This window comes from Pristis pectinata, chromosome 10, assembly GCF_009764475.1.
Source record: "Pristis pectinata isolate sPriPec2 chromosome 10, sPriPec2.1.pri, whole genome shotgun sequence".
Classification (NCBI taxonomy): domain Eukaryota; kingdom Metazoa; phylum Chordata; class Chondrichthyes; order Rhinopristiformes; family Pristidae; genus Pristis; species Pristis pectinata.
Genome location: NC_067414.1, coordinates 30,572,920 through 30,587,652, shown reverse-complemented (window position 1 = coordinate 30,587,652; position 14,733 = coordinate 30,572,920). Strand labels below are relative to the sequence as shown.

Sequence of the window (14,733 nt, the reverse complement as noted above, 5' to 3'; positions counted from 1 at the left end):
AAAAATGCCAAGTGAATAGGTTTCAAACATATTTTACAGGGTTCTATGTGGGTGGAATGTTATTTTGGGCTATCTAATATAGTCTTAGAGGGTCTGTATTATGAAGAAAGATTAAACAGTTTGGGTCTGTACAAGAGGAAATCTTTCTGAGACATAAGATTCTTATGGGGCTTGGGCTTGACAGTGTAAATGCTGGATGTGGGAGAGTCCAGCACCAGAGGATATTGTCTCAGAATAAAGGGGTGGGGGGTGGGAAGCAGGGGTCGCGACTACTTTACACTAATATGTGGAAGAATTTCATCTCTCTAGAGCCTTTACAATTCTTCACTCCAGAAAGATATGGAAGCAGAGCCATGGAATTTATTCAAAAATGAGATTATTTTTAATCTGTAATCATGGATTATGGGGAGAGGGCAGGAGAATGGATGAGGAAAGGTGGATCAACCACGATATTATTGAATGACAGAGCAGGTTCAAGGGGCTCAACAGGGAAGATGAAAGTTTGATGCTTCCCCTGCCTGGGGCACCTAAAACTGGGGGTAAGAATCTCAAACTAAGTGGTCAGCTATTTAAGACTGACAAAAGAGATCTCTACACCTGGAGGGTAATGAATCTATGAAATTCTCTGCTAAGGAGGGCTGTGGAGACTCAGTGAGAATATTCAAGCCAGATTTGAGAGATTCTTGAGTATTAATAGAATTAAGGGATATTGGATTAGCATAGGAAAGTAGTGTGGGGGTGGATGATGTGCCATGATTTTATTGAAAGGTGGAGTAGGCATGAGTGGCTATATAATCTTTGCCTGCTTTACTTCTTATGGATGAGCCAGGTATAACAGAACTTTGTTACCTTCCTCTCCTCCCCTAATAAAAATTCCCCCCAGTTCTGATTTTAGAGCAACCAACTTGCAGTACATCTGCATCAACCAGATTATCATTCAGTGGCAACAACCCAAAAGAACTTTCCTTACCCTCAAAATTACCTTCAGCTTTAGCAACCTGCTGCCAAACGGAGGTGCACAAGATATAATTTTAAATTTTTTGTCCTCTGTAAACAGATATGTTAAATATTTCAGATATCACAGGCATCGACCCAGTTAATTATTCTCCCTAAACAGCAACACTAATGGTTCTAAGACTTGCTCTGATGCCCTTCTGGCAATAGAGTGGAGCTCAAGGGATTTTGATTTTCCCTGGATATTTAAAATTGAACATCTTATATTCCCAATCTATTATGCATTCTTAACCATAACCTTCTGAAAGATTCAAATATAGGCTATAAAGCAAATACGTGCCATTCAGACCCCAGACTATCAGTGAAAATTCTAGAATGCTATTTATTAAAGTGGAATTTGACATTCAATCACAGCACATGTGAGCCTTATATTTTCCCTTAGATATCACAAATGTAGTGGCCCAAAAATTCACGAGCTCCCTCATCAATACGTTTGGCAGAGCAGAACAGAAAACTTACTTGTGGCTAATTCATAAATTGCAATGAAAAAATAATTTAGAGCGTAATCCGGAGTTTATCCAATTCCTGACTTTCAAGTAGAAATCGTGCTCTGTCAGGAATTTCAGGGTGCGTGTCCACCAGGTTATCATGATCAACTGTTCTCCACATCTTACCAATGACCAATCATTTGCATGCACACACCTTCTCTACAAAGCCTTCATGTTGCAACAATTTGGTCAAATTTCATCCTAGTATCTTAATTCTGTTCCACTTGCAACATTTCAGTAGATTTGATAGTTTTTATTACCACCAGCAAAGTATGAACTGGTATAATATATAAACTGTTATATATGCTGGTAAGGCCAACATTTAATGCTGTGTCTTATGATTCAAATAAAGGTGGTGTTGAACTGTCCTGAAACACTGCTGTCTGTATGGTGAAGGCATGCCAGCATAGCTAGGTAGGGAGTGCCTATATTTTTATCTAGCCTCAGTAAAGAGGGACAATAGATAAATAGGGTCAGGATGATTTTCAACTTAACTGGGAACTTGCAGGCAGCAAAATTCCCATGAGCCTGCTGCCCTTATTCATCAAGGTATTCGAAGTTACTGATTTGGAAAGTGCTCTTGAAGAACTGTAGTCTGTGCATCTTGTAGGTGGTTTACAAGGCACCCAATTTGCAACAGCACCAGTGATTGACAATCAAGCCAGTTGCTTGGTCTTGGATGGTGTTGTGCTTCTTGAGCAGTCTCAAATTACACCCATCCAGGTAGGTGGAAGTACTATTTTGCACTCGTGCTGTGGTGGATAGTGGAGAATATTTATGAGGTATCAAACTATGAAGAAGTCATTAACCAAAGGATAGTCAGTCTCCGACCTGCTCTTGAAGTCAGTTGGGAGGAGGCTACTCACTTGTTGTAAGCCCAAGACTAAATGTTCTTCAAGTGCTTCTGCATGTGAGAATCTACTGTTTCATTATCAGAGGAATTACAAGTGGAACTGAACATAGGAGCTTCCAAATTCTGATGAAGCAGCAACAAACATTAATTGATGGCCTTCCCAATGACATGAGCCCACAAATAAGAAAGGTGAAGATGGTTGGGACTGGGTTATTGCTCGAATGACTTGCCACCAACAACATTTTCCTAAGTGCTTGATATGACTTTAGCCTGTGGAGCATTCTTCTAACTTTCAATTACTTCAATTTTACTCAGACTTCTTGATGCCACATTTCAAAATGGGTTTGTATCAAACTGGACCATTCTCATGTGGACATGAGATCCAATTGAAACATTACCCAAGGATTGTAACATTAAGGTGGTTTTCTCAGATAATGAAATTTGAATCAGTTGCCACTTATGTAAATATTCTATTTATCTAAATGCAATGAGCTAAATAATTAATTTGGTATGCATATCGATTGTACAGTACAAATCCAATTCACATGGAAATCCAAGTTAACAGAAATACTTCCATTTTCCCTGTTAAAGCACAGGCACTGATACACACATATATCACAGGGATACAAAAATACAACAAACTTCATTGAAATAATTAGTCTTGTGGATGACACCATGAAACTTTGACTGATAAACTTCAGTTAATCTTTTGTCATTGTAGGACCACGTCATTCTTACCAGTCCATGCTTGTGATAGCACATTTCCTTCACTGAAGGCCAGTACTAAATCAGCTCCCACAGCCAATTTGATTTCCCTTAAACAAATCATTTACCATGCCTTTCATGTCCTAAGTATACAAAACTGAAACTCATCCATTGGAATATGTCAAAGAAGTTTTGACATTTTGATCTTGAAGTGCTCATAAACATTGAGCTACTTGTTGACCCTGTATTTGAAAGTTTCAAAACAATCCAAAACACATTTTTCATTAAATGAGTAAATTTTGAAGTTTTTTTCTGAATTTACAGATTTACATATGAAAGTTACATATTTTCTATGAAAAACTTCTTCTGTCTTAACTGCATTTTTATCAACACAAGCACTTGGTCTTTATGGTACATAATTGTCCCAACCCATCTCAAATTGAACAGCAGAGGCAATTTCCAAGGTATGGCATAAAAGTAATACAATATTCTATCTACTGGCAACTGGAATGAAAACAGAACATCTAAGTAAGAACGCTGACAGATTTTGAAGTGACTATTTACATGACAGATGCACTCTGTCGCTCAACATAACCCTTTGAGACCAAGGAAGCATTGCTACACGAAATAAACAACGACCATAAAGTTAAGATTACATTTATTGTGTGAATATTGTAAATTGGTATGTTACAATTGAGTACATCCATCTACTTCAACTTTGTTGAGAACTGAAAATTTACAAAAAACAAACATAATTGTCCTACAAAACAGAAAATAGATGCTATTCAAAAGTGCTATCCAGTACTCAAAGGATTATGTTCCAAGTAAATTTTGATTTGAATTTAGATGCCGTATAATTGAAAAATTTTTGTTTGCAGATTACATGACATTGCAATGATAAAGACAACTTATTGAAATTCAGTGGGGTATTCTTGTATCAAACAGGTACTATGTGCAGTTCTCAAGGATAGACACTCAACCTGAGGAACAAGGGTTCGGCTGGAAACAGGGACGCTGAATCAATGATCACATTCACTGCTACGGTGCAGTGTGCTTTCTACAGTACGATCCTCAAGTTTTTCCAAACATCTTTTACAATTTATTGATTGAAAATCTAGTTCTCATTATAAAATCAAATATGATGAAATACTGACAATGTTATAGTTTATTACGTAGAGCCAAACTGTAACTACTGAATTTTCTATTAGAAACTGTGGACGGGCATTAATGAAGATCTTAGTTTAAAAAAAAGTTACATATGCAATACTTGCTAAAAGTTGAATTTAAGAACGTCAAAACAACGCTGTGCTCATAAAGCACTTACTTTCAAGTATAATTTCGGTGTAGGGAAGAAATCTCACTGGTAATAAATAGTTGCAGCTATTCTTTTTGGAGTATGAAAGATTCATAACTCAAAATTACACTGATCGGTCTGTAGCAAAGTATAAATGACAAACACCTGGAACTCACCAACAGTGAGATTCTCTTTATTGAAAAGGTATGAGGCTTCCGGTATAATTTTAAAATTAACTTCTGCAGCATTATGGGCTATTAAGTTCATTCCAAATTTTTTTTTCCTAATACAGAAAAAATTCTAAGTTACTGCTTTAAAATCTTAATGCGATACTTGTTTCTACATTTTGATATATTTCCAATGGTTGATATACAGTATGCATCACTGCATGTAACTATTTTAATAAAAACAAATTTACAGTGCCTTTTAGGATCCATTTGATGCTGTATATGAAGTAATTTTTTAGCTTATCTGATCAATTTTAAAAATTAAGATCAACAAGCAGCCATGCAAATATTTAAGTGATCTTTCAATACCCTAAAATCTGGGAAAGGTTTGATGCACTACCTTTTCTAATTAATAGGATGTGATTTGATTCCAAATTTAGGAACCCTCCATTTTCATTAGCTCACCAAATATGCATTCTTTTTAAAAAATAAACTTTAAATTCTACCTGAATTTAAGATAATTTGACCATCCACAATCCTTACTTGTGAGGACCTGTTGTAGTCAAAATAGCTTTTACAAATAATATTTTGGATTTACCAATGAATGTAAAATTTATTTTGTAACATTTATAAATTCTTCAATAACTTATGACTTATAGCAGGGTTCTTACTTAAAATTAAATACACATCTATTAATTTTATTTAAACACTATAACCAAGTGAACAATAACATTGGTGGCATCTTTGGTTTTCATATACAGCATAACGTTTTTTTTTAAAAAAATGACCTCACAATAAAACACAAAGCTCAACCAGAAAAAATGGTTCAACTTTAAATGTAGTGCACATTTTACAATCCTGTTCCCTTACTGCAGAGACTATAAGGAGGGCTCTCTTAAGAAAAACAGCAGCATCATGTCATGTAAACAGTTCACAATAAAACAATATTAACATCCCAATATGAATACATTTGCATTGTGTTCATATATTCTCACAGTCTCTCATTTGCTATATGTTCATTCCCAGAATAGTTATATGGCAAACTTTGTGTCTGTAGTCATCCACTCAAAATCACCAGAGATGGTCCCATAATAGGAATGGTTATTTGATCATCTTTCTGGACTCAAAAATCAATGGATAGGTTTGTTCCACTGCAGTAGCAACGCACTGTATACTGGGTGCTAGGTTTCAGGAAAAAAAAGTTACAATACAAATTAGACTTCATGAATTAATCAGAATGTAATGCTATTAATATTTTTATGATGTTTCATCATATTAATTCAGTGTTTCTGATTTTGATGTAATTTTCTTGACTATATACTATGATTAGAATTTCACTGGGCAGATAATCTATCAGATGCAATCCAAGTGTTTTGTGTTGTGGGGTGTTCCAATTCTGCTCACTATCTAAGCCATAATCTAACACAGGTGCATGGTAATAGCATCCCCTTGTGATCAGAAGCAGATAATTGTGCTTTTGGTATCTGCCTCTTATCTCTCAATATTTTTCCCCAAAACTGGACCAAGAAAACCCTTGGTCAGATGAGAATATATACCAATTAAGCTGCTTTACCTCATACCAAATGAACATAAAAAGCAAAAGTTCATATTTTAGTCATACTTTAAAAACACTTTACATTCTTATTTCTATGAAAGAATGGTCAAAAATCCAGAGAATACTCCCCTTAGAATGCCTTTTAAAATCTTGAGTGACCACTTATTTATTTCATGCTCAACACATTGTTTTACCATCACATTCACAGTGAAATTACAATACTTTCTCAGTGCAGTAACTCCAAATGGTTACATGCTGAATGTGGATCATAAGTTTACTAACTTTAATACACACTACTACAAAAATACTGATTTCTGATGGTCAATTAAAATATATTTTACTTCAATAATCAGATTGTCTCAAAATTTAATTTCTACATCTCTTCCTTATTCAAAACCTACATAATCCTTCTCACAACTGAATCACAATATCAATGTAATATATTAAGAAAGCTCCTGCCACTAAAAATAAAGCAGACTATACTGATGAACACTGACAATTAGTACCAGCAAAGAAAATAAGGAATTTGTACTGGGTCAAACAGCAAGGAAAGGGAGAACAGAAAAGTGTTCGACAAGATATTTTTAATAAAGAAGCTTGTCAGCAAATACTTTCCTCATAGCTATCCTTTTCAAAACATTGCTTTACTGCCGACTTACAGATCAAGTTTCTACCTATTATCAACAACAATTTAACAATATTAAATATTTTTCTCATAAATAGCAGTAAGCTTTCTTGGCAAATGCAAATCACAATCTTTTTCAAACTAATACTTTGAGAATATCTGACTGATAAAAAAAAAACAAAATCAGGCTTGTGGGAAAAAAAAATGTTCTGAAAATATGCATCTAAAATTTTGATGTTACTCCATAATGTAGTCTTTTCTCATCTTGGGAATGCATGATCAGCTCAGGGAAAGGAGGGGGGCAGAAAAAGTATAATGGATTTAGTAATACTGAGTCAGAAAGTTCACAAAAATATAAAAACTATAAAGATATATTCAACAAACTAGCTGTCCCAGGAATCTCCAGAATAGCCCCAACTCCTTAAAAGGAGTGGACTGTTAGTTTATTCATGGGGCGGGGGAGAGACAGGGTACATATTCTACTGGGTATGAACAAGTGAGGCTTTCATATAAAAAGGTTGGAAACCATTGCTAAAATGGATAGTGAACTAGAAAGAGAGAGAATTGAGTAAACATTAAACATATATAAAATTAATGTGTAGGAAATACTGCTTTTTGTCAATGACCTCATGAAACCAATGGTAAGCCTTTTCTTATAAGGCTTAGGAAGTATGGGGAACCTGTAAAAGAAGTTGGTAGCTACTATAGCTGACATGATTCTGGGTTATACAGACACACCTGTAATTGTTATACTGCCCGTTGAAAAGATTTGAAGTGTAGCCTTTAATGCTTTAATTCTGTAAGATGCTGCAGGATGAAGTTCTGGTTCATAGCTATAAGAAAAAGAAAAAACATTAGTGTATAACTAATTAAAATTACAAAGGACTAAAATACAATTGCAACACTCAAAAAACAGAAATCACTTAAAATGCTTTAAATCTGAAGTATAAACAAGATCTAGAAACAAAAAATACCAATCTTTTGAAAAGAAAAATGTGAATTTATCTTTTGGGTAGAAATATTCCATCGATTTGATCAGATGCAGTTGAACATGCCATGTACTTCTAATAACTTTTTCCTTATCCATTATATTTAATAACTTTTAAATGCATACCTTGCAACTGGACGATTCTTTTTGGTGAATTCTGGTAGCCTTATTTCAAATGGCATAGTACATACAGCCAGAACGTTGACAACTTTATAACCAGCAAACTTTACCTTCAGAATGAAGACAATACTTTTATATTTTCATAACTGTTCCATCTTATGTTCATAGTTGATAAGAAATTATCTAGCTACAAAACACACTTAGTATATGTAATCATTTACACACTGCTTTTCCCTCATTAATCCAGGAGTTAATACACAAAATGTACCTATGAGACAGAAATTTCTACTCTACTAGCTGTAATAACCCTGTATGACAACTGAAAGCAGTGGGGGTCAGGGCGCACATCACAAAATTGACTTCTTGCAAGTGACAGTGAATCATCAATGGTGAAGATTGTTTTTAAATAGCTCATTATAAACTAGCAAAAGAAAGCCAAGATTCGAAAAAATTATTCAGAAAATTAAGCTTAAAAATAAATAATTTGATATAATTAGTTTGAAACAACAATTATCAAATCTATTTTGATGAAAGTAATGTGTAGAAAAACCAAAGAAAGCCCATTTTGAGGAAGTAAAATATGTATTCCTGAAACCTTGGTTATTACATTTTTGCTGTTACTTTCATAACAAGTTCTTTGCAAAGCAGCCCCATGAAGGCCATCTACATGCAAATTAGAAAATACTCAGTCATCCTCCTGGATTTCAAGTATACATTTTTTTAACCACAGAAACTGTTCAAAATGTTTAAGTGAAGGCAATCTAGTTAAAACTTGATTTTAAAGTCTGGTACACTGACAGTACTTGCCATTCATAACATTGACCCAAGAACATTTGGTGAGCTTTTGCACTACTTGTGACAATTAGAAAGCCAACACAACTCATGATCTCGAATCTTGATGGACAAGGAAAGCAATTTAATATGTCCTTCAACATGTTGAACAATCGTCATTTTATCAAGCAGCAGCAGAGAATTCCAAAGATTTATAACTTAAGAAATTTCTCTTATGCATTTCAGTAAGATCACCCCTCATTTCTTCTAAACGCCAAAGAAAGGTTAAAAATGTTCTCTCTTGTAATGTTCTTTTGGTAATTTTACCTCTTGATGGATGGAATCCAAACTCTGATTTAGGAAGAGCTCTTTTACTACTGGGGTGTGGTGGTGGGTGGGTGGTGCCGAGGAGTTGGCAGTTGAGGATCCTCATGAAGACATTCTGGCAGACAACAGGAAGATCCTCTGTTGTTACTGCAAATAGATTTGTCTTCTTGCTTGATTATGGCAACTTTGAGGTCTCCTGGAAGGAATTCATCATGTGTGGGAGAGGAGGCCGTGCCCAAAGTTGCTCTCTATCAAGGTTGAGAACCTTGGCAAGGATACCAACTCCTCTACAAGCTCTACTAATTCTTTTTTTAAACTTGGCATATATGTTTTTCAACCCATTGCCAGTTTGAGTGATGATGAGACCAATCTGGACAGTGTACTGTGGGATGCAGTCATTTATATTTGAGTCAAGGGCAGAGTCTTCAAAATGCTCCTCCCAGGAGCACTGACCGAATACTAGAGAAACTGCATAAAGATGTGAGGGGGAAAGTTTAAAGGAGATGTGTGAGGCAAGTCTTTCCCACCCCTCACCACACCACACACATACAGAGGGGGTGCTAGGTGCCTGGAACAGACTGCCAAGGGTAGTAGTGGGAGCAGTGGTAGCAGATGTGATAGTGGCATTTAAGAGTCTTTTAGACATGCACTTGAATGTGCAGGAAATACAGAGATAGAGATCATGTGCAGCCAGAAGAGATTTAGTTTAATTTGGCATCATGTTTGGCACAGACATTGTAGGCCAGAGGTCCTGTTCCTCTGCTGCGCTGTTCCATGTTGTATGACTGTCTCTCTGTCAGAGTCACACAGCCCGGAAACAGGCTCTTCGACCTAACGTCCATGCCAACTGTGTTGCCCAGCGAGCTAGTCCCATTTGCCTGAGTTTGACCAATAGGCCTCTAAATCCCTCCCTCCTATCCATCTACTTATTTAGATGGCTTTTAAGTATTGCTAATGTGCCTGCCTCAACCACCATTTCTGGCAGCTCATTCCAAATACACACCACCCTTTGTGTGAAGAAGCTGTCCCTGATGTCCCTTTTAAATCTCTTGCCTATCATCTTAAACCTATGCCCTCGTTTGTAGCACCCTTTCCCTGGGAAAAAGACTATGTGCTTTCACCCTGTCTACACCCTCATGATCTTATACACCTCTATCAGGTCACCCCTCAATCTGTCCTTGGTAGGTTTCTATTCTTGTCTCTTTGGTGGGGGGGGCACTAGGGTTTTAATGGTTTTGACAATGCTTAAGAATCCATGCTTATCATGGTTATCAGCTACCTGCTGGATCTCCTGCATTCTTTCCACACCATCTGCTTTTTTTTTGTTGGGCCTGTAGACAAGTTTTCTGATCCAAGAAAGCCAATTACATTTATTGGACTGATTCCAAGAACACCTTTTCATGCCAAGTTAAACTCATTGAGGGATAGATTAGTGTTTCTTCATTAGCAGCAAATACTACTGAGTATTTATTGCCAGATATACCCATCACTGCGCACTCAGTTCTAATGAAGCTCTGCACACTCAGTCACTTTGAGCCTCATATTCCCACCATCCCTAGTCCTCTGTCTTCCTATATCCCAGAGTTTCTCATCTTCAAAGTTTTGATTTTCCATAATTCTGCCAATTTCTTTAGTCCTAATTCCTTCTGTGCACTCTCTAATTATCAGACATGCATTTAGCTTTTATCTCATTTTAATTCATGTTGCTACATCTCAACAACCTTCTTCCCTTTTCCATAGACTCCATGACTCTTATCTGTCAATAATTAGGGTGAAATAGAATTTAAAAAATGCTGTTGTTATTAGTATTTATACTATTCTGTATTGTGGTCAAGCAGCTCCTCAGAACAGAAAACTGGGAGCCATGGGAAAAATAGCCATACTGACCATAGACTAGCGGAAGATCCAAACCCATAAACTCATTTGGGCCAGATACTCAGTCTGAGCTCACAGATAGCGATACTCTGACAAGAATAGGTGCTAATGACCACAATGCAGTTCCATCGATTAGTGATTGAATATCAGTCCAGGAAAAGAGAAAGTGTAGACAGGCAGACTGAATGGAGCCTAGAATTCTCACCCCTACCTCAATTGGAGGGTTGCTTCAAAGCTTTCCCCAAAATCATTACCCTTTGAAGTGACTAGCAGTGGCCCTCCCACCTCATCATCCAACTGGTCAAGCTGAGAGGAGTTTCTGGAAGGTTATCGCAGGGGTATAATTACCCCTCAGCAGCAAGCCAGAGAAGTGATAGCTCTGCACTGGTCAGCAGTGAACCACCTTGAGAGCAGCCGGCGCAGACCACAACCAGCGAAGGCCTACTTTGAAGGCTCCAACTAGGGAAGTGAAGATGGCACCACCACTACCTGAAGCAGAAGACCAACCTTGGTGAAGATCAGAGAACCCTGGACTCCGGGATTCCAGCAACGATGCCTGTGACTGGCCCCAAGCGTAACAGATAATGTTTGTGGCTCGGACAGATAGTAAGAGCCCAAGTTAAGTCTTGCACGATTAAGTTTGCACACGTGTGCGTGTATGTATAAGGCTACGTTTGCACCGGGATCCAACTTGTGAGCTATTGTTTGCTTCAAAAGTATGAAGCACTTGGACAAAACACTCTCAAAGGGGTATTAGTTGAAGCAGAAAAATGTAGGAGCAATAGTCAAGAAAATCTGTTCAAAGAACTGTGCTTCTTAGAGGAAAACAACATTTTACAAGTGTTCGATGTTTGTATAAAAACAAATTTTTCCTCGCCCAAGGCCATCTGAATTAAGTCATCCTCAATACTAGCCTGCTTGGGTAACTTGTTGGTAATATCATTTTCAAAGCTTGTTATTTAATCACATCCTAGCAGGAAGAGGCACAGTGGCACAGCTGTTGCCTCTGGACCTTGGGTGCTGTCTGTGTGAAGTTTGCATGCTCTCTTTGTGACCACATAGGTTTTCCCCCAGATGCTCCAGTTTCCTCCACATCCCAGAGATGCAAGTTAGCAGATATTGCCCACTACACCACTACAAATTGCCCCTACTGTATAGCTGAGTACTAGAATCTTGGCACTGTTGATTAGAGAGTTGGGGGGGGGGGGGGGTGGTGGTGGTTGGGGGGTGAAAATGAAGAAAATGGGTTGATGTAGGATTAGTGTATGGTTGGTTAATGATCACTGTGGATTCAGTGGGCTGAAAAAGCTGTTTCTATGCTGTATGTATCTCTCTATGCCCTGCTGACAAAATAAAATTCCATTTAAACATCTAAAGAATATTTGGCATGAACATAGCTTTCTTTAAAAATATGTACTTGCTTGCATGTTCCAAGTTCATTATTTACTACAGAGCAGTGATTTATTATGTATTCAGTTTGATGGATGTGGACATTACTGGTAAGGGCAACATTTATTGCCTATCCATAAGGAAGTAAATAATAATCATAAAATGAAAGCCAAACCTCAAGATCTCATTTTTGTACTTCAAGGCAAAAATAAATGATAGCCAATGCTATAATTTAAATGCAGACAAACATTACATTTGGAGTTACTTCGATCTGTTATTAGAGATTAAGGTTTGATTTTTATCTAAATGAAAAACTTAGTGCAGAAGGGAACTTATTTAAAATCCAAACCATCAACTGAAGTGACTAATGGTGATCTGCAATCAGCACAGTACTTACTTTCTACAGAAATAACAAAGTAAATAAAGAGTTACCTGAAAACCCAGTTTCTGCAGAAGACGGGCTAGTCTTCGAGCACCAGTTTTTGCATCTTCTTCACTAAATTGTGATTTGCACAAAAAGATTGTACAACATATTAGAGCTCCAATTTATTATCAGATAAAAATTGTTCTTGATAATGGCTTGCATCTAATTATCAGTAATAAAAAGCCAACATCAAGTCAAATGAGACAGAGGGACAGAGTCTTGTTAGGGTGCAGTTAGTCACTCATTATGTACAACAACTGATTTTCCTTCTGAATTTGCTTAGAAGGTTATTTTATGTTACTTGCTTTATATCCTTGTCAACACTGAACTCCATCCTCTGTTGCTAACACTAGGAGTCTGCTAACAGGAATGTACTGTGTGAACATAGCAACTAAATTTTAGATGCCCACAACAACTGCTTCATGTTAGAGCTGAAACTTGTACGTAAAACTGAATTTACTTTGAAACATTTGCTCTCTCATGGCCAAGTTGTTTTCCCCGGAATATTAACGTGTATTATTCCAGGCAAAAAATGTCAGTACTTTGACAAATACCTACATATCTTGGAGGCAGCGGAGGGGCTGCAGTCCCACTGGGCATGATGTTAAAATTTTGAACAACTCAAACTCCACCCAACTCATCTAGTTCCCATGTTATCCCACATATCTTAAATGAACAGTTGCAGTGATCAAGTTGCTGGAGTCTTAATATGCTCTAATGTACTGAGACATGGGCTTAAAATCTCTCACCACTCTGGATTTTAAATTCAGTTAAGTAAAATAGAAAAACAGAGTAAATTCAATTAAATACATAATATGGGATTTTTTTTGTACAAAAATAATGCTGGGCATAAAACTACTAGATTGTCCATAATGAATTTTAGGGAGGAAAATCTGCTACCCTATTTACAACTCCAGAATGTTTTTTTTCCATAGGTGATGTGAGCATCACTAACAAGGACAGCAATTAAAGCCCAAACCTAATTGCCCTTGAGGAGATGTTAGTGAGCATCTTCTTGAACTGATGAAGACCTTCTGGTGGTGACACTGTCACAAATCTGTTGGGTAGGTGGTTCTAAAATTTGACAATGAAGGAACAGTGATATTTCAAAGTCAGTATAGTGTGCGATTTACAGGGGTACTTGCAGGTGGTGGTGTTCCAAGCCCCTGCTATTCTTGTCCTTGATTGTGCAGATTTGAGAGGTGTTACTAAAGTAGACTTGGTGAGTAACTATAATTACTTTGTTGAAGTCCACACTGGAGCCATGCTAGCAGTGAGTGATGGCTGAGATGTGAATAAAGAGGGCTACTTTGCCCCAGATGGTGTTGAGCTATTTGAGTATTGTTGGTGCTGCACTAATACAGTTTAAAGCAGAGTATTCCATCTCACCATAGACATTACCTGCAAATGATAGAAAAGGCTTTGAGAAGTCAGGAGAATTGCCACAGGATACTCAACCTCTTTTCTAGCCACAGTATTTAGTGGATGTTCCAATTAAGTTTCTGGTCAATGGTAATCCCCGAGGATGTCAATGAAGGAGGACTCACTGATGGTAATGCCAATGAGTGTCAAAGACAGGTGGATTCAATTCTATCTTGTAGGAGATGGTCATTGGCTGGAATTTGTACTTTAGCTTATCTGTTCACTTAGACATGGGCTATTTAATTTTCTGGAGGATTGGCAAATGTAATTGGACATCAGCAAACGTCTCCACTTCTGGACTTATGACAGACAAATGAAGCAGTAAAACTTGATGGCTCTAGCACAAGCATGAGAAACGTCCTGGAATTGAGATAATTGATTTCCGACAGCCACAACCATCTTTCATTGAGACGTATGACTCTAGTTGGTGGAGAATTTTAGAATCTTTTCCCTAATGACTTCAGTTTGACCACAGATACTTAGTAAAATTTTGTTTGAATATCAAGGGCAGTCACTCTCATTTTGCCACTGGAATTTAGCACTTCTTATCCATGTTTGGACCAAACCTATAATCTTGAAGATGTGTAGTCCTTGGGGTAACCAAAACTGAAAGTTTCCTTTTAAAAAAGGACTCAGGGATTATATGTTAAGTATATGTACAATAGTAACCACTGAGAATTATGTTAGTACATTTTGCATGATTAAATTTAGACTCA

The 14,733-nt window shown here is 37.1% G+C and overlaps 1 protein-coding gene across 3 annotated transcripts in view; it reads right to left on the bottom strand.

Annotated features, from left to right (window-relative positions):
- Positions 1 to 3,701: 3,701 nt before the first annotated feature.
- Positions 3,702 to 14,733, bottom strand: part of tbpl1 (TBP-like 1) — a 31,956-nt gene continuing 20,924 nt past the window's right edge. For all 3 annotated transcript variants that reach the window (XM_052024925.1, XM_052024923.1, XM_052024924.1), the window contains exons 5-8: positions 12,604 to 12,667; positions 7,816 to 7,919; positions 7,440 to 7,534; positions 3,702 to 5,702 (exon numbers count right to left, since the gene is read on the bottom strand). In XM_052024925.1, coding sequence (XP_051880885.1) covers positions 5,623 to 5,702; positions 7,440 to 7,534; positions 7,816 to 7,919; positions 12,604 to 12,667 — 343 coding nt within the window. In that variant the 3' untranslated portion in view covers positions 3,702 to 5,622. The remainder of the gene's footprint in view (positions 5,703 to 7,439; positions 7,535 to 7,815; positions 7,920 to 12,603; positions 12,668 to 14,733) is intronic.